Source organism: Streptopelia decaocto, assembly GCF_964273445.1.
Source record: "Streptopelia decaocto genome assembly, chromosome: 9".
NCBI lineage: Eukaryota > Metazoa > Chordata > Aves > Columbiformes > Columbidae > Streptopelia > Streptopelia decaocto.
In genome coordinates, this window is record NC_138664.1 from 15,515,277 (window position 1) to 15,536,131 (window position 20,855).

Genomic DNA, 20,855 nt, shown 5'->3' on the forward strand with positions numbered 1-20,855 from the left:
GCTGTGATCTCAGCTTTTCCTTCCTGCCTCTTCTGGTGAGTGCTTGGAGACTCTGGCAATGAAGTGTGCGGGCATAAAAAATGTCACATTCCGCCTGTGTAGATAGATTAAAAAAATATCTGAGACTTAGTTACATCTAGCAATTAGCAATTAAAAAACCTGCAGTAGCAGTAGTGTTTTCGTGGCAGAGGCCAGCAGAGAAGCTCTGGCAGAGCGTTGTGCTGTGATGTAGGAGAACTCCCGTGAGGACGAGCTCCTCCTGGGCTCGGCACAGCTGCTGCGGGGCGAGGGCCGTGAAGCCGCCGGGTTCGGGTACTCCAGGATCAATCAGGTGCTGATGGAAGCTGAAGGTTCCTGGAGCGTTGCGGCTGACCTAGTGTGTACCAGGGAGGGAGCCGGCACCGTTGGTCCCTGCGGCTGCTGTGCCCTGCAGTGCCGCGTCCTCCACACCATGGCCGAGCAGTTGGCCCTTCCCCCCGATTTCGGACTGCTGCCTTGGGAATTTGTTTCGGCTATTTCCTGGAATATGAATGTGTTTATTTTCAAAGGAGAACAAACGTAAAACCCATACAGTAGCTTTGTGTAGGGCGTTTCTTTGTAGAGGAGTGACTTGGATCATTGAATTATTGCCTCTTTTTAAGAATTTATGTACTTCTGAAGATTGCATGGAGCACAAAAGCAGCTGGTAGCACATAAAAAATAAAACTACGAGGAAGTTGCGGCCCTGATGCCAGTGCCTTTTCCTGTCATTTGTGCCTCGTGAAATGTTTGCAAAGCAAGTGCAAAATACTCCAGTTTTGGTCTCAGATTTTTTCTCACCTGCTTGCACTCGAAGCTGATGTATATGATTAGTTATGGAACTTTTGCTCTAGTTTAAGTTTCAAAGAGTAAATTAACATAATAAACTATAGACCGTAGTGATGTGGCTAATACATAGTGTGCCATCTTTTCACTGAGGTTTGAAACACTTCAGTGGGTGGTTCTTTTTCAAGTTGATTAATTTACACCTCGGTCCTACAAAACTTGGGGTATGTGCTCAGCTTGCTGGGGCATGAGCCGTTCTGTTGCAGTGAAGCGAGAGTGTTCTCATATCACAACTCCCGCTCCATTCTCAGATAGAGCCTCATCCTGCACGGGTTAGGCACCCACCTCGTAAAAATAAGAGAACATCTTAAAAGCGTCTTAATTAATGGGAAAAAAAAGTTTGCAGTGTTTCTCTTAGTGCTTAAATAAATGCTTACTTTGTAAAAGATACTAAAACCCCTTCGCCTAAAACACTTGAAAAAGTTTATTTTTTAAAGCCGCAGGCAGCAATTCATGGTGTTAGAGGAAATACTAAGTCGGTGTAGTCACCACCTTAAATCAAATCTCCCAGGTTGTTTTCTTTTGTGTCTTTATTGCTTTTATCTCAAGAACAATATGTACAATTAGGAACTCGAAGACTAATGTCCCGCTCCTTCAAACAATAGGCAAACACAAAAGTAGGTTTGAGCGCTGACTGATTGACATCCCAGTTCTGCAGCCACTTACGCGGCTGCGAGAGTTCACTCGCCCCACATGTTTGCAGAACCGGGCTCAAAGGCGAACGCAAACATCAGCGCTGCTCGGCCGTTCGTGGGCTTGCCCGGAACAGCGGCACGATCGCCCTCACACCAGCCGCCCCACCGGCGTGGGGGCCGTGCCGCTCGGGGCTGCGGTGCCGGGTGCTGCGGTGCCGGCCCGCTCCGCTCCCTCCGTTTCAAACCGCCCCCCGCTCTCCCATAGGCTGCGCTGGGCCGGCCGCCGCTCGGCCCCCGCCACCGCTGCCCGCCGCCCCGACCATCGCGCGGGGGAGTCCGGCGGCGGGCGAAGCCTGCGGACGCCCCCACGCCGCGAGGCGGCCGGCAGGGGCGGCGGGGCCGGGGGCTACCACGCCGCCACCGCCTCTCCGCCGCCGTTCGGGGGGCCCGGGACCGTCGGGGAGGGGAGCGGCGGCCGAGCGGGGCGGAGCGCTCCCCCCGCGGGCGGGATGGACCGTGCCGGCAGTCAGACATGTCAGTGGCTGCGCGGGGGAAAAGGCACGCGGCGGCGGCCGGGCGGGGGGGAGGCGCGCGGCGCGGGCGCTGAGGGGCCGGGCGGGCAGAGGCAGCGGGGCCGCTCCCGCCCTCCGCGCCCCGGCGGCGGCAGCACGGGCGGGCTCGGCGGGCCCCGGCCCCACGGCGGGTGCCAGGCGCCGCTGCCGCGGGAGAGACATCGCACTTTTATCAAACTTGAGCCTTCGCTCCCATTCCTCTTTCTTCCTCCCTCCTCCCCGGTCCCCGCCCCTTCCCCGCCGCCCTCCTCTTCCTCCTCCCCCCGCGCCCTGGGATGTTTATTCGGGCAGCTGCGTGAGGCGCGGGCGGTGGCGGGGAGTTTCTCTCCCCCGGCCTGAGTAGTTGCAGGCGCGCACACGCTCGCCCTACTCCGGGGGAGAGAAGGAAACAAAATGTCTGCCAGGGCCGCGGCGGCTTCCAGCAAGGTAAGGCTCCGCTCCGCGCCGGGCCGGCGGCGCTCCCTCCCCGCTCCCGAGCCCGGCCGTTCCCCCGGCGCGGTTCTGGCGGCGCCGCCTCGCAGCCGCTCGCCGCGCGGGGAGCCCGTGCCCCGCCGAGCCCGCGCCCCGGTGGCCGCGGCTTCCCCCGCCCTCCCAGGGGGCGCGGGCGGCCGGGGGGCGCTCGGCCTAAGGGGGTGGGCGAAGCGGACCTGGGCCGCCCGGCCGCCGTTCCTGGGCGCCCGGTGAGCCTGCCGGCCGCGGCGAGTGAGCGCGCAGGTGGTCCGCACCCCCAGGCCCGGGGCCACTGCCCTGCCGGCCGCCTCCGGGGCGCTCCCGCCCGCCTACCTGTTGGATGCGCGGCGGCGCCCGGCTGGCGGGCGGGGAGCGCCGCGGGCGCTGGGCCCCGGCGGCGGGACGAGTCCGCGCCGACCCCGAGCGCGCTCCCACAGCGGGGCCCTTCCCGGCTGGGGCAGCCCGGCCCCCGGGGGAACCGCCGGGAGAAGGCGGTGGTGCGGGGCCGAGTGCGATCCCGGCGGTGCGGGGCAGGGGTGTCGGGGCGCGCTGGGACAGGCCGTGCCCTTTTGTTCTGGGCTGAAGAGCCGGCTCGCAGTTGGGAAAGGTTTAACCGCGGGAGTCCAGTACTGCAGGATTTTTCTCTAGCCGCTGAATCAGTGGGAGACGATTGTTGCTGACATGGGGCGAACAGATTCGGGGCGGCAGTGATCTTCCCAGTCGTGCTGGCCCTCCACCTGATCCGTAGGTGTTGTGGTGCAGGTGCACGTTCGGGTGTGTACTCTGACCGGTGAGCAATGCTGAGCGGCCCCGGGGAAAGAGGTGGAGTCAGGAATGCTCAACAGGTTATTTTTTCCTTCATGTGAAATTAAAGGTTCGCTTTGGAACTAGCTTGAATTTGAATTTCGAACTAATTTTTAGCTGGGGCTCCCAAGCAGCTGCCCTGGCCTCAGTGTGACAAATTCCCATTGTGTGTTCGCTGGTGTTGCTGGAGCTCGGCTTAGTGGTGTTTGCTCTCGAGTGAAACTATGTGGTTTCGGTCTGATGTCACTTGCTGGAATGCACTTAGTCAGAAGTGACACTCCGCAGGCTGAAGGAAAATACACACCTTATTGCATTACTACCGGAGAACTTCAAGCTACTTGAAAGACTAAGTTACCAGTAAACTTAGTAGTTGTAAGGTATTGTTAGGTCTGGTGATTTGATCAACTCCAAAGTCTTAATTTACTTTCAAAGTGTATTCAAGCCAACCTCAGCTTGCGGAGCCCGATTTGAAAAACTTAAATGCCAGGGTTGACCTACCGAGTGGCATGTCCCTTTATAAGCCTGCCTTCAGAGATCTCGTATGTTTTAACGTATCTGCACACATTTAAACAATAAACACATACGACTGGAGAAGTAGTTTCTTTTGGGTAATATTTCAAAGTGTTATGTGGTATCACCATTCCTGTTCAAATGTATTTATATAAACAAACAGGACTTGAAGATAAATGTTATCTGTACTCAGTTTTGTGTTAGAATTCTGCCACATGAGGAATTGTGAGAAATTGCATCAGGTTAAATTTCGCAGATTTTCTCTTGTATAAAACCAGGGTGCAAGGTTCCACTTCCCGTTGAAAGTATTATCTTAAAAGATAGCTATTTTGTGATGTTGTGGAAAAATATTACAGTCCACACACGTGCATGCACCGCCTTAAAAAGAGATTAAAAAAAAAAAAAAACAAAAAACAAAACAAACCAGAAGTATTATCTGTTTTGACTGTGGACTGGTGTACAGGCTGGTGTAAAATTGAAAGTTGTATCTTACCATAGCAGTTATTTGAAACTTCTTCCAGATAACGGTCATATCAAATTGGCCCTTTGATCATGTGTACATGCACACAATACCAGCCGAACTGATTATACTGAAGAGTTTGTTAATTTAAGAATGTTGCAAAATATAGTCGTCTTTGGGTTTGACTCTTCACTGGTATGTTTTCAGATTTTATAAGAAAATATGCATTTGAAATGGCATATCTCTTAGAAAAAAAAACCAAACCATTAAGTCCCTGTAACATTTTCAGTGTAAATTCTTAAAGTTTATAATAGCCTTTTATCAAAGTTATTTCTTACATTTTGGTCTTGATCACAAAAATGGTCTCAGAGGGCTTGAATGTTATGCATACAGTTCATATGAATGTCCTTGTCCAAATAGAAATGCTTTCAATAAATGAGTAGTGTTATTTCTACTTCAGCCATTAGTTCCTGAGCTACTGTTCATATAGTTTTAGTAGTTGTAGGTGGTGGGATTATAAATATTTTAGAAATACTACAACATTGGAGGACTTACGTGTTTGAGTTTCAGATCTTGTTTCTTTCCGTCACCCCTTTGGACATGGTATGCGGTTTCTCATTTTTGGGGCTGCAATGCATTAAAAAAAACACTCTGTGAATGGTTTTCTCTTAATAGTTACTTAATTTTTTTTTTTTCTAATTAACTGAATAATTCTTATTTGTACACGTGGGAATCTTGGCTGGTATGACTGATTGTGTTACACCCTGTTATCAACAGTCTTTATGCTACCTGCCACTGCCCTTCAGTTTGGGTTATTTAACTTTGTCCCTGCTGTGCTGTAAAAGAATGTGTTTTTATTAAGGTTTAAAATGCTTGCTGTAGCTGTTAGTAGTATACAATAGAAAATGGTGAGATAAATTAAATTTTGCTTGCAGTTTAATCTAGTGGTGGCTGATTGTGAAATGTAGGGGGCCTAATCTCTTCTGATGTCTCTTTGAACAATACTAATGGATGCTGTGGGAATGACTGTCATGGTATTAGTAATGAGATGTAAAGCTTTCCACCTTTAAGCTGATGGTGCAAATATAGTCCACATTGGTTAAAAAAAAATGCTTTTAAGTAGTAGCTGTGGGGACAAAGCTTCTTGAATCCCTGAGCCTTTTTGAATGCTGAACCTGAGCTTTGTAGACTTCCTTCTGGTTTTACATAAGTGCATTGAGAATATTTCTTCGTGTTTCACCTCAGTCCTGTAATTAATTGGATTTTGGTTGTTCTAACTGTCTTTCTAGCTCCAGGTGGTATCTGTTATCTACCACTTCAATCAGAAGTTGAGGAATTTGATCATGGTAAAGTTCAAGACTTGCTGATTGCAAGGACTCTTTGGTTTCCTCTGCTAGAGGGAATAACTTACAGTCTTCATAAACATGGGTTAGTGTTCTGCCCCAGATCCTGCTTGAAGACACTGTTGTATTTGTTTCTTGTAAAGGATATATGCGCAAGCTTTTCGAGTGTTTTTAAATGTGCCGTGATCTATAAGGTAGCAAAGTTTGGAGTGGTATTTTGAGATTTTTTTTTTTTTTTTTTTTTTTTTTTGCATTCATATTACGGAATTAGATCAGTTCTCTGGGTGCTGATGAGATTCGTCAACTGTAACAACAAATAAGAAATAGATACACAGAAAATGCATATGGGGAAGTAACACCAAGTATGGAAAGAAGCTGAGGATTTGGCTTAACATCAGAACCTACCTTCTACTTGGGGAAAAATGTTGTAAAATGTCTGCGTATCATTTTGATAGTATTCCCCATAAGGAAATACTGTTTAAAATGTTTTGTTTTCTGAGACGAAGTTATCTCTATAATTACATTCTGGGTTTTTGGATGTTCTAAAGTTCTTTGGCTGTTAAAGTTATGACTGTAGGCAACTTCAGCTACCATGTAATAGTTTAGGTGCATTTTTCAGTATGAACTTTGTTCTAATGATGTGAGAAGAGCTATGAGCTCCACACTCTGTAGATCATTGTGAAGTGTATTCTGGAGTTTGCTTCTGGTTCAGCATGCAGCACAAAGATTACTGTAATGTAAACAGAGCTTGAAGTCTGCCAGTGCCTGGGAGCTGGCTCCACCTCCACAGAGTGGAAAATCAGTAAGACCTTATCAGTAACTAGCTAGCTAATCTTGTTTAAAGGAAAACATGTAGAAATGGGTTATTGTACATCATAGGTATTTTAAGGTGCACATTGTGACACTACGTATGTACTATGAGAAGAGATATTGGGCTTCTGTCTGTGCAGGAAAAAAGGCTAAAAACCTGGTATTTTTAATTGGTGCTTCAAGTCAAGGGTGGTCATTAGGCTTGAGGATATGTCTCCATTGACGCTAAAATGTACCGTTGTGGTCAAAACTTTCTGGTATAAGGACTCATGAAAATACTCGATAACAAGTCATCAGTGTAAGATACTGAGTTGAAAACAGAACTGGAAATAGTGAAGTATTCAAACTGAATTATGCTGAGTACTTTGGTTTTATTACTTGAAATGCTGCGCAAAAGTATTGTCTATCTTGGGTCAAAGCACTCATGTAAAAACGTATCTAAGGCAGTGAAGCTCTGGCCAAGGACCCAGCGGTTCAGCCATTCTGGCCGTGTGGAATGGGATCCTTGCCTGTCGTGTTCTGCAACTAGAGGAAAACTGATGGCTTGTGTATATCGAGCGGGTGAGGGGGAAATCAGATTACGGTCATGGTGTGGGGAGAGTAAAGCCATGTGTGTGTCCATGTCAAAATTATTAGTGACGAAGTTTGGTTTATTAACATGTCAAATTCTAAGTGTCTGTTTGAGTTAAGGGGTAGTATTTGAGGCACATGCTTATTGTTAAGTTTATAGGATGTCTGAAGTTATGTAATCTGTACAGCAAACTACCCTCTGGTTAAGAAAGACATTGGTCATTTATATCTCCCAAATTTTTCCTGGTTATCCTAGTATAAATGCAACAAAATTCATATCCAGCTATGCTCAGTGTTTTCTCAGGCAAATACATTGCTAATGACTTCTTCACTGAATGTACTGATTAAGCAAACAGCCGTAGGGAAGTCTTAAAATGAATTACGTGATTCTCTGCTATGTATTTATGCTGAGTCCAGAAAGTCCTGAAATGAAAACATTGTCTTGTCTCATAATTATGCTATTTTAGGGACAGATTATTCAAATATGTGCCCTGCACTCATAAATAGTAGGGGTGCCCTTGTTTCAAGGGTCTGTGATGTGCCTTGGTGAAGGATCTGAGAAAATGGAGGAGCAAGTTCATCTGAGCACTCTGAGGTCCACTGTGGGTCTCTTGGATCCTGCACAGCAACAGGCGCCGGCGAGGCCACAGGTGTGGTGACTTGTCCAGGGACAACGCTGTCTGCTTGGTTATCTGTGGGATTTTCCTGCCGTGATACATCCTTAGGTCACTCCTTAAGCCCCATGGGCAGTTTGGGCTGCTGCAGGGTCAGAGAACTGCCCCAGCGTGTGCAGGGCTGGGCTCTTTGGTCACATTTGCTATTCCTGGCTCTGTAGGACATTCAGGAGCTTTTAAGAGTTGTTTCCTGCCTTTGCAAATCAGGATTTGTTTAGACACTTGAAAAAATTAAATATATTGTAGGCGCTAAAAATTTAAATATTTGCTTTATGTTAAAATAGTATTTATTTTCTCAGGGTATTTGGTAATCTCTAATAGGATTCTTGTTTCCTAATCCATTATAAACAGATGTTCCACCCTTTTGTGGTGGGGGAGGGCAGCCTAAATTCAGTAAGATGATAGCAGTAGGAAGTGTTGTGTTGGAGAAGTTCATGTTCTTATGACAAGTGGGCAAGCATACTATGACCCTTTTTGGCCTGTGTCCCTCATCATAAGGGGTTTTGTTATTTTTCCATAGCAGAGGGAGCAATAACAGAACTTGATGCTGCTGTGATACTCTTTTCATCTCCCCACCCCCACATACGCAAAGTACTGATATGCTAAAAATAGAAATTGAGCAAAAGTAGGCAGTTTCTTTGATTTGTAGTTCCAAGCCTTTTCCCAGTTCAGTACTGCATTGAAGAGCAGTCTGCTGTCTTCCTCACCACTGCCTTTTACATTTGAGTTCTTTCTTAGCAACCAAATTACAAATATTCCCCCTATCCCTCCTAAACTGGGCTGTCATTAATTTTCAACTCATGATCCTTTGGGATTGTATCGGCTGTTCCTTGCCCAGTTTGAATGGGGTCCAGCAACAGTGTCTTCCCCTCTGCCCCACTGGGTCAGCAATCATTTTAACAGATGGCCTCTATTTATGTATCCAGCTTTAAATTCTTCTTGTAAATATTAAATGGTCATGTTTAGCTACTTAGACTCCAGGCTGGTGACTGTTTCTTACAATGTATCCAGACTGGACACAGAGTAAGCAAGACACACAGAGACAGAATGGTGTCTTTTGGACTTGTTAATATACTTCAGAGCATATGGTCAAGCTTTTGGACTCAGCTCTTTAAGAAGAGTTGATGTGGCTGGAAGAACTTCCGTTGCCCTTTCCTACAAACCTTGTTGATTATCTTTAGTCCACAGCTGCTGTAACAGTGTCACTGTTGCTGCAGCATTAATGACATGGTTATATTCATTATGAAGTTGGATAATACAAAAATTGTGAAGAAGTAACTTGTGGCTGAAGAGACTATGTTTTAAGAGCTCAATGTTTTAAGTAGAGTTAACTAAAAGGAAGTAATAACCTTAAATTATAACTAGAAGCAGTAACATAATGAACCAGGACAGTCTGTGAAATTTGAACAGTTATGTCAGGGTTTTTTTATTACTTAAATTAAAAGCAGTGTGACATGAGCTTGCAAAAGGACTGACCCGGCACACATTGCTATAAAATATTTTTTTTAAACATGTTTTTAAAAAGAGTAAATGGAATATTTACACAGTTGCTTTCAGATTAATTGAAAATGCAATAGGTTTAAGTTATACCATGTGAAGATTAGTTGTTTCTAATAGAAAGGAAAATTGGATTTAATGTAACTGTAGAACTGTAGGAGGAGTGACTTTGAAAGGTGCTACTTGACAATTTGTTATCAAATAATGAGTCAGTCATAACTAATAGGGGATCAGATCAGGATAGTACCTGAGGCTAAGTATGCCAAGTATTGTTTATCTGAACAAATTCCAAGGCTTGTAATAAATCTGTAATTCATGTTCATTTTGGATGGCTCACTTCCCCAGAATCAAATCTGGGAGAAGGCCAGATCATGTTAACCCTCTCAGCACAAGATGCTTGTTTAAAAGGTTTATCTCACTTGACACAGCAATGTTCCTACATGTTATTTGGAAAAATAGTCCTTTGCCCGTGGATGCCACATGAAGTGGTTTTCCAGCATAGTGCTAGGTGGAAAAGGTTCAGGCTTTTCCTGTGAATCTGGACTCACTGAAATAGTATTTCTAGTGGGTATTAAGATCTTTAAGCCAAGCTTGAAGGCACGGCTTTCTGACAGAAGCACTTTTGTTCCCTTCAGAATTGAAATTAAGTTGTGGAAAGTGATTGGCCATTGCATACAGGATAAACACCTCTGTTAATAACCCAGCTATGTGGGAATGGAAATTCCTGGAGGGTAATCTCGTATGAGAGAACTAAATGAACTTGCATTTTGTTTGGCTTTTGCCCCCTATGGGTAATGTAGACTGGACTAATGCTCCTAAAACAGGGAGACTTTAGCTTGGGAATGTGAGAAAGGTCTACAGGTTTATAAAAAGCATATTAATCCTTTGAATCAAGAACATGTTTCGTCTGAATCAGATATCGTGCTATAGAAGCACTCAGTATACCAGCTTATATTTTCCAGTCTTGCTTGTGTTGTTTATTGTGGTTTGTTTGTTGTTGGTAGTTATAAGGTAAGTGCCCCTTAGAGCTCCCCAGGAAACTGCTGAGTATCAAATAAGGGATCTATCAGCCAAATTGCTTGGATACCTTGTCAGTATGCAAACTCAGAGTTTTTAGTCTACTGTGTCAGTCTTCCAACAGCTGACCCCTGTATTGTACATTTCTTAGGTGCAGTAGTACTAGTTAGATGGAAAAATAAGTATTGCTTAGCTGTGAGGCTGCAAGTGGGCCATGAAATATCATATTGGGGGCGGTTAGGAAGCTTCTTGACTGTATACCACTAGCTTTAGCAGAATTCTAAGTTTATGTTGCAGTCAGCAGCACATCTGCAAATCTTATGTATAGATAGTATAAACCTGGGTACGGTTATCTTCTGAAGTGAATGGCAGAGGTGCCGTATCCCTGCAAAGTTGTTGCGTCCCCCCTAAGTTCTTCTGATATTACGCATTTATTGTGCATTTGCTGCTCAGTATTTCTTAGACATCTCTGAAACTGGAAACATCTGCATCAGGGTGTTCTCCTTCATGGAAGTGTCAAGAGTGATGGCATCAGTGGAGGTTGGTCTTTATAAGCAAGGGGGATTCAGAAATGAATGAACAGCAGACGTGTTGTGGGCTACTGCAAGAGGGGGGGATGCTGGAATAGCTAGATCTGTGCAATACTTGGAGCTGTTTGAATTTGATCATCTTCTGAATGAAAGGTTGGCATCTGCTTTCTCAGGTGAACTTTCTGTCTTTGGTTATATTGTAATTGAATCTGCCTACCTTTCCTGGATTTTTGTGCAAGCTTTTTTTGGCTAAGGCAAAAATGAGAACTATGATGGGAGGAAAGGAACAGCTTATGGAAAACAGGGAGGAAAATACTGGGTGATACTTGAGGGTGAAGAGAATGAAAGGCAAGAGGGAGCCAAAGGCAAACAGACAGCTTTTAATCCTGAGTCAGCTACCTATTCTTCCTCTTCTTTGTTGCCTCTGCCCTCCTCAGCAAAGAAACAAGAACCTTAGCACAAATGCTGAGGTGTCTGAACTCTACAAATAATTATTGTTAAACCTAGTGCTGTATGACTAAGCCTTACTCGCAGAATTGTCTCATCAAGACTAACTGCATAGTTGTGTTTGAAGATTACTATTAAAAAAAATGAACTTTATAGGATCAGAACTCACCTCTGGAAGAGTCATAGTAAAAAGGTAGATGTTTTGTTCAAGTCACAGGAGTATAGTTCCTTGTAGGTGTCATGGGAGTTCATTTGGTTCTTTGTGCTTTCTGTAGGTGTGAACTGAAGGCAGTGGGGAGAGGAAGAGAAACTCGTAAAAGCTCTTTTAAATGTTAAAGCAAATAAAGGACAGTTTGAAGGACACTGGGATTCTCTACAGAAGTTCTAGATAATAACAGCTTCCATAGCAAGCTGGAAGTATTGCAAAACCTATAAGAATGCAAACTTCAGATGAGAAGTCATCAGAAGCTGTAAACAAAACATGCTGAAATGTACCTGTTGCTTATCTGTTCTTCTTTAGTGCATTTAGAGAGAACGCAAATCATCATGCATGCCAATTTGGGCATTCCTCTTCAGTTATAGTATTTATCTGAACATGTTCTCAGATAACTGGGGAATGGCAGAATATTGAATATAATTTGGCAAGCTACATCATTCTCTTGAATGTGTATCTATACATTTTGTTAAGCCCTGTGCAGATAGCCAACAAAGCAAGCATCATCTGGAAGCTGTTCATCTTACTGGCTTAACTGTTCATGTAGATAGGACCTGAGTTACAGGTGAAGTAAAACAAAGAGGTCACCTTTCAGAGAATGCTGTGCTGTTTTCGGGGAGAGGAGATGCTGACCTAAATGCTTTCAGTTGTGCAAAGAGTGATAGTTTGAGTTAGTTCAAAACATAGTAACAATTCCCATGAAATGGAAAACTGTTCTTATAAATGATATATTCTGGCTTAAGGAAAGACCTCCTCCATCTAAAACAGTATATTTAAGGAAGGTAGGTAATTTGGAAATACTTGCTTGCATAAAATGCTTTTCTCTTCTAGTTGAGAGGGAACACCACCCCAGTGGTGCGGCCCTTCCCACCCCTAAAGTGCTCTGTGTGAATACTAGTGATATTTTTAATGTTAAGAATGTGATTTTTCTTTGTGTGTTTTTACCAGCTTCCTCAAAGGTCCTGAGGTTTCCACCCTACTGATCCTGGGGAGGAGCTGGGGCTGTTGCATGCTGAGAGGAGCAGCAATAGGACTGAAAATAATGTCTGTTCCCTCTCACCCCAAGAAGGGAGGAAGAGTGAGGAAATGGCTGTCGAGGCTATATGGACTGCAGTTCCCCTTGGGAGAGGGAGTCAGTGTTCCAAGAAATGTCTCTGATAGTGCACTAGTCCCAGTTTCTCTGCTGGTGTGCTGTTCCCAGGAACCCGTTCTGTTCTTTATCAAACTGGGGTTTTTCCAGTTAAATTTTCCACCTGAAATAATGAGATTATGTAGTCAATACATGCCTTGTTCCAAATGGAATTTTGTATTTTTTGTCTGATTTCATAGCTGTCTGTCCTGCTTGTTAAGAGGAATTTAGGGGTTGGAAATTGAAATATACAATAAGTGTATGTTTGGATTTTTACTTTGGAAGAACTCTCTTTGCCTTTGAGGGTATATAAAATCATAGGTGATTCATTTGAAATAAACCAATGCTAACTTAAAAGGTTTTCTCACTTCTTACATTTATTTGCAATCAGTAAATGTCTCTTTATCTTGGGAGGATGTGTAAACAACAGTACGAAGCCAGTGGCTGAGAGTTCCTGAGATTATTGCTCTTTCAGAATGACCAGTGGTGTTGCCTTTTTTTTCCCCCAGCATTATGAGGATACCTCTTAAGTCAATTGAATTACTGATAATGCTAGGACTATCTTCCTCTCTGTAAACTTAGTTTGGTTGACAACAATGTGAGATTTATATCCCGTACTTCAAATTGTGCAGGCATCTTAGTGTCAAATGCAAACAGGCAGGAGATGCCTTTTAAACTTGAGTGTGATATTTCTGCAGCATACATTTTGCTAGCCTGAACTTCTGATTACATTGAATACCTCCCTTCAGAAAAAATCAAATGTACCTTAAGTAGTTACCGATAATAAAAATATTTCAAACAGAAGCAGGCAGTCAGATAAATGTTATATAGAATTTTTCCCTTCTTCTCTACAATGGAATTAAAGTTGAGAATTTTTATGCTAATTCTTCTTGTTTGTCCTTGTTTTTACTCACTTCTGTGTAAATGAAGAATTCTTGAAGTCACCTGACGTAACATAATAGAAAATGATTTGTTGGTGTTAGAGTAAGCAGACAGTCATCTTCTGGGCAGCGGAAGAGTGACACAGGAGAGAGGGAAGGAAAACTCCGTGGTGAGCTGCAAATCCAGATGAATGTTTGGTGAGCCTGTGATCAGGCAGGCGCGCTGTGTGCAGTGGAGTAGGGCAGGAGAGAAGCACAGGAATCAAATAGTGAGTTGAAATGCTTGGAGTCTTACTATAATCCTGGTTAGGTTGTTGGTGACTAAATAATAAGGTTTTGATCTTGTGAGGTAGATGGACTGAGGGATTCAGTTTTTATTTTCTATTTCTAGAAAAAAAGTCTTTGAATAAATCAGTTACTTGGTTTGCTATGAGTTAATTGGTTTGAGATGGTTATAGCTGGCAGTAATTTCTTTTCTCTTACAGAAAGTACTATTTTTTTCACATGAACTGGACACTTGGTATGAAACTAGATTTTGCTCACTCTACCTACCTTTTAACTTCCAGAGCAGGACCTTTTAATTTATTCAGTAGTTTGTCTCTTTTTTTTTTAATTTAATTTTATAGAAAATAACCTTGAACATTTTAGAACACTTGTTAGAGAAATAAAAACCCTCAAATATATTTATAGTTTATAAAATACTCTAGACAGTGTTACAAGACTTGGTAAGTAGTTTTCCCTCTGTCAGAAAAGCAGATTTTTCCATGTTTTAATGTTCCATTATTTTTTACTTGTATGTTAGTCCGTATTTCCTGGATGTGCTTACAGTGTAGAGGTTAGTATATAGCTGACCAATACACAATACCTAAAATCTGTCTTTACTGTCCTAGCCTTTCAAGCAATGTAATTACGTTGCTTCCAAGCGATAAGCCAAGGCAATTTACAGATTACTGGAATGCTTGAAAACACTGACCTTTGGGGTCACTCTGAGCACTTCTATTATGCAGAGATTGCTGGGGCACCGTTGTAATGTGCTGGCCTGTCACATGCTGACCAACTCGCAGAAAGCTTTGATGCAGCTGTTTTAAAAATGCTTCTGCTGACTGATAGGCACTTAGGCCACTGACTGTGAACAAAGCTGGCTCTCGTTCATGCTTTTAGCCCCCCCGTTTTCTATAACAACACTTCTTCCCTGCTGACTGCACACACAGTTCTTATCTGGGCCCAATTGTTGACTTGTCTCCATTTAAATTGTATTTGTGTTAATTTTCACTTCAAAAATAGTCTTGTGTGTGAAAGATTTGGTTTGTGTGGTTTATTCAGAGCTGCTGCAAACAAGCAGCCTTGAAAAGTTGATGTGGTGGCTTTAGAGTGGGAGATTAAGGGGAAGAAAGAGTGTGTGTGACTGGGCAAAGCAGGGGAGGGAAGGGTTTAAAAAACAATGGTCCTTTATTGAGGATGACCAATACAGTGGAAAGTAGTTTCCTGAAATGTAGCATATATGGTATAGAAGTTTGAGATCTAATGTCTTTTCTTAAATTGGGACAAAGAACAGGAATAAGCTGATAAGTAAATGTTCCTTTTGGTACGTGATGCTTAATGGGCATCATACATGGTAACTATAATGTCTGTGCCACCTTCAGTATTAGAAGCATGACTAGAATGTGGATAAAAAATGAATTGACTTCGCTTTGGTTTAATCTCTTTACTTTGGTTTTATTTATAGTTGTTAAAGTTGTTCAGGTAGTGCCTGACTTGTGAGGATCACAGTAAGAGGAAAAACAAGTCCAAAAGTATAAAATCTTTAATTTCAGTAGCTGGACTAGAATGTTACAAGGATAAACTGTTTTTTGCTTTTGAAAGACACAGCGAATCCATATTCTCACTGAAAATAAGGTTCTAGATGCTTGTGGAAGTAGACGTTTAATCCAAGTAAGCCTGTACAGTAAGGAGCATAATAGCCCTTTACCTATGAAGGACAGATTTACCAATTTACAGTTTAAGCTTTGACTTAGGGGAATGTGTTTATATTTGATAGAATCCATTGGTTGCTTTTACCTCTGATTCTAAGCCTGTTTGAGTTCACTGTGTTTGGAGGAAAAATGAAGCATCTCTGTTCTGCTGAGAGGTGGAAAACAAGGTAGTAACATTTGATTTATATTGCAAACATGTATCGTCTATGAAGTTGTATAGAATTCTAAGACTGAGCCCCTGTTGAGCAGCATAGCATTGTTGTGTTCTTGTTTGGGGCAAGTGTGACTACAGGTATTCACCTGTGTCTAATGCATTTCTAGTTAACTGCAAAATAAGCACAACCCCTGCCTAAAATCTGTTGAAGCAGTAGTGCATATTCAGGGAGAAGCAGCTGGTGTATTTAAAATGTCTTTTGCTATTTGGCTAAATAGTGTACAGTGACAGTGGACCAAAATATAAATTTGAAGTTGTGAAAGAAGGTTATATATATTTTTATTTTTATTTTTATTTTTTTTTCTGCTATAGCCATGCAGTGAAGAGAATAGAGTGAGTAATGAATTTACAGCAGGAAACTAACTAAAGAGCATAATTCCATACTGAGTATTTTCCTACTCTTCAGTGTAAAAAGAGTCTGCATTCCTTGTAAAGATTGGTAGGGCAAGAAAGTTTGTATAAATTCAAATTATCTTTTTTGTGGTTGCACCTTAACAGCTATAGAGGAGAAATATTTTCTGTGGCTTGGTTCAACATTTGTTAATTTGGATAATCTCAAATGACACAGTGAAGCAAAAAAGATGCATTACTACCCCTGTTGATAACATTACAGTATCTTTTTGAGGATTAAATTTCAAAAGGAATGTTTTGTGAAGGTGAACCTACAAAAATTAGAGGAAAAGATGCAACTAAATCAATATATTGACAAAAGAAGTACAAATTTAGATATTGTCACTGCAGTTAATTTTATCTTATAAATTATTAGGACTTGCCCGATTATGAAGGTACAAATATTAAAATCAGTCAAGCGTTGAAAGCACTTTTTTACAGTAAGTTTTCTTTTGCTATTGAATTCTAGTTTTATTCTACTGAAGGACGACTATATTACAACTGTCTTTGCTGGAAGTACTGTTTCATTTCTCATCTCTTCTGACCAACTTTTTCAATCTGTGTTTTATCCTCACCCATTTAGTCTTCTTGATTTTTTTCCAAGGAATACTTAGGATTAAATGGTTTTTCTGCAAACCATGGCCTTCTGATACTGTTTTCCATTGAACTGACTCATCAAACTGATTTGTCTGCTGTGCTAAAGGCTGAACTCTTGAGGTTTCTTACTCATTTCAGAAAGATGTTACTTAAAAAAAAAAGAGCTAGCTGATTTTGCAGGTTTGTAGGTGATTGAGTTGCTTCCTTCTCCCCTCACTATCCTCAGCATCTGGTTCTTTTTGACATGTAACTTGATGCCTTTGTGGGGCAGCAGTGGGATGAACTGTGGCTGTAACCTGGGATAAACACGTCACTGGCCAAAATTATACAGGCATTTCAGCTGTTAACCAAGAGCTTATCCAGTTTCTTCTCCAGCTGGTTGGATAAATGGCTAGAATGTCATTCATGCTCTTTCATTTCAAAAAATGTGCTGAGTAAACGAGACATATGCCCATTAAGCACAGATGGGAAATACTGGCTAAGAGGTGGGTTTGATGGGTAGCATGTCTGAGTAGTTATGTATAGACTCTTATTTTTAGTCCTTGTTTTCAGAGTTCCTCTCCTGAAATACTCTGTGGGCTTGTCATCATCTTCACCATAGCTTGGCTAGCAATCAAGGATTATTTTTTATGAAGTGATTATTACCTAGGGAGAAAGAACAGCTTCTCATAAGTCTGTAGCATCTCTGATTGTGTTATTTATTGCATAGTTGATTCTTTCTTCGAAGTTGAGTTGAAGCCATGACATCCACTATTGTTTTATGCACATGTCTTCATGTAGCGATTAGTTTGAGAGTCTTCACTTCATGTGTCTTGTCTGTGCAAAATCACATCATCGTACTGGAACATAATTAATTTTTTTGTTTGTGTGTTCATAAAAGGTATCAAGCTGCTATAGAGAATAATTTCGGTGAGGTCTCTGTATTAGGTACGTAAGTTGATAGCTTCATAGGCTGAGAATGAAGGTGGCTCTTCAGGCTTGTACAGATTGTGAGACCATCAGTAGTTCACCTGTAATGGCAGTTCTAGAAGTGCCATTCAGTCTGCCGGCAGAGAGCTTTCAGTGTTGCAGTGCTGACACGTCTGGATTTTTCCTTGTCAGACATTCTTGATGGGTGTCAAACTGCTGCCTCTATTTACTGGGTTTTATTTGTAGCTTTCTTTAATACCTCAGTAAATCTTTCCTTTCTTTTCCTGGTGAGTGCTTGCTTCTTCCTCTTCTCAATTCTGCAAACAAGTCTATGAAGTTAACTGAAGCTCGTTTAATTATGAATATTGCTTTTGGTCATGTTGAATGCTTATTCTTGAACTGATAAAAATGGCTTATGCTAAATGTTCTTTTAACTTCTAGTGGAGTAGGCTAACTTTTGGTGGTAGAGGGAAGAGGCCCTTAAACGTGTTACGGATCAAATGCCAAGTGAGACCACTAAAAAGCAAAAATGCTTTGTATTTCAGTCAGCTGCACTGTTCTGTCAGACTTGTTTAGGCTGACTTCCAAGTGCAAACTTCAGATACTACAATTGTATTTTGATGCTTATCACTTGCTTACATGAGAAGCTTGGATTTCATCTTGGAAAATGTGTGTACCCAGCTCTAGTAGCAATAGGAAAAAACCCCACAAACTTGAAAATGTGGTTCTATTTTTATCCTAAAAATAGAGAAAACTTAAGCACTGCTTTTGAAAGTGATTTCAAAGTAATACTGATGTTTGCAATTAATTATACCGATGCAGTAATGTGTACTATGTAGGTATGTGGAACTGCAAATTATTTGAAATAATGATATTAAGCTATCCTGTACATAATGCCTTGCAACAGCCTTCCCTCTGGTTTGGAGGTTAAACCCTGCGGAAGCTTCACACTCATGTGAAGCGCTGCAGTGCCGTTGGTCTCAATATCTAAGTATGTGCATCAGTAATCTATACACTGTTGATACGTTAGTGCATGTATTGTCTTTGATCTTTTAAGAGTAAGTATGGCTTGGAGCACTGACTCCCAGGTTGACTATATACCATCAAGGAAAAATGGCAGCAATGTGATATAATGTGTGTGCAAGCTGATAGGTGGTACATGCTCATGGAACCTTAATGTGTTCAGTTTGTGATTTTTCAGGATTGGGCAGCTACTATGTGTCCTTAGTTTGCTATGTAGTAGCAAGATGTAAAGCAGAGGTGGAATGGGGAAAGAGCTTTTGAATATTTTTTTTCTGTATTGCCTTGTAACAATTCAAGTTTTGGGATTGCTGCAGGACTTTTTTTTTTAAAATAACTTGCTGATCTATCCAAGGCCCAGAAAAGACCATGTGTTGTCACAAACGTGACCTTCTGTGTTCTTGACCTGCAGATAACCAGTAACACACCTGATGTTTGGGCTGCTGTGGTGAGGAACATCCAAGGGCAAAAATATGTGGTACAAAAAACCAAAAATTAAGTTCTCCTCTTGAAAGAACTTAAGTGTAGCCATGAAATTCAATTACATGTTTTGATGTGCACCTTCCCCTCAAGGGTCTGGTTTAAGGCAGGGATGTGGAACCACTTAATGCTGTTGATTACTCTTTTACCTTTCTTGTGAAACAAACTGGAGTTACTATGTAGCAGTGTGAACAAATATATGCAGAGGGGGAAAATGCAGCTAAGTGGGATTTCTGTTATTGTTTTTGCTTGTGTTTTTTTGAACTTTGTCACTCTTCAAGTGAAGGTGTTCTTTGTCAATTAAAGCTTTAACTTGCCTTAGAATGTGGGGTGTAAAGAGACAAGGTAACAGATAAGGAAATACTTCAATTTCTACACTAGTTATTTTTCCTGGTCTGTAAGCTTTTGTTGTTTTCGTAGAATATATTACATTCAGGATGTTCAGTGGAGCTGCTTTCTGTACCACAAGGTGCAAGGAGTGCTGGAGTAATACAGTGGTGAGATAAAGATTGTGTAAACTTCAGTGACTTCAGTTTGCAAACTGTAGTGTCTGGTTGTAGTTTTGACTCCTGCAGTTTTTAAGCTCAGGTACAGTCAGAAGTACTTTCAAGAAGACATAAGTTTGTCCTTGCTTAAGGGCTTTGAGTTTGCAAAGTCTCTGTTTTTAAATATGGTTCCAGGTAATTGGAAGATGCAGTTCTGGTAGAAGCATGATGCATATTTTAAAATAGCCCATATCATTTCTGTCCACATAGTTTTCTCGCCTGTTTGGGAATGTGCATTCCATAGTGGTGATGAATAGACGTGATGCAGTTTTGGTCAAGAATATAATCCTTCATCCTTGATATACTTGAAATTGTGGGAAGAGGAGTTACAGTGCCATGTGGTTAAAGCTGCTGGTGAGGCAGTTTGTTCCACTTAAATGAGTTTATTTTTAATTGGTGATGTAAATACAAGAGAAGCTTTGTGACAATTTTTAAGGTTAACCTTCGGCTTTCTGGGTGTGGCTGCTTCCCCCCTGCCCGTTTGCTTCAACTGTGCTTTTAGTTACACTTTGGCTTTTTTATCACCTTAAATGCTCAACTGGGGAAGAAGAGCATGAAGCTTAAACTGCAGAAGGAAGGCCTTGAAGCTATTTGATCTGATGGGCTGTCAATTTTGGTAATTCCTTACTTACAAAGCTTTCTAAGTTTTACGTAAAATTTGGTGTTAGTTCACCTACAATGGTCAGAATATTGGAAAGGTCTACCAAATGGCTCTTTGTGAGAAGGGGCATTTTATTGGCTTTGCAGTGCACTGTTTTGCTTTGTGTGCATAAAGGCAACAAGCTGCTAGGAAGGTCTGATCTGGTCAGCAGTTAATGCTCTTGAGCATGTTCATTAATTCCCTTGTCCCTTCCCCTGCTTTGATGTGCAAACAGGAAAAAAAACCTCCTAGCTGTATGTCTGCAGGGTGGGATGGGAACAGGCATGATGGTTATGTAAATCTGAATACCTACAGAGTTTAATTTGAAGCCTGTGTAAAGCCTCTTGTCCAGTAATTACTCTGTCATTTTGTTCTAGTGAGTGTAGCCAGTGTCTCTCCTGCCCTGGTTTGGGAAGGGAAGGACTGGGAGTTGTCTTCTGACTCAGGGAGTGAGAAATGGCTTGGGTAATTCTTCAGCCTGGGATTCGGTCGGTTATTTGGAGTTGGGGGTAGGGATGCAGTCTACAAAAGGGGAAATCCAAACCCCCAAAAACCAGAACATGCTGTTTTAAAAATGGCTTGCTTTTCTCAGATTGAGTCTAATATATGGTGATTTGCACCCTATTTTTCTTAAGAGATCTGCACATTGGAAAAGGTTGTGAACCCCTGGTATAGTGGAA

General features: G+C 42.1%; 1 protein-coding gene across 6 annotated transcripts in view; it reads left to right on the forward strand.

Moving 5' to 3' along the window:
• Positions 1-1,921: 1,921 nt before the first annotated feature.
• TJP1 (tight junction protein 1) overlaps positions 1,922-20,855 on the forward strand; it is a 69,383-nt gene continuing 50,449 nt past the window's right edge. For 3 of the 6 annotated variants that reach the window (XM_082060821.1, XM_082060823.1, XM_082060825.1), the window contains exon 1: positions 2,094-2,497. In XM_082060821.1, the coding sequence (XP_081916947.1) occupies positions 2,465-2,497 (33 nt within the window). In that variant the 5' untranslated portion in view covers positions 2,094-2,464. Of the gene's footprint in view, positions 2,034-2,093; positions 2,498-20,855 lie in introns of those variants that run through there. The other 3 variants (XM_082060820.1, XM_082060824.1, XM_082060822.1) reach the window with 2 other exon arrangements.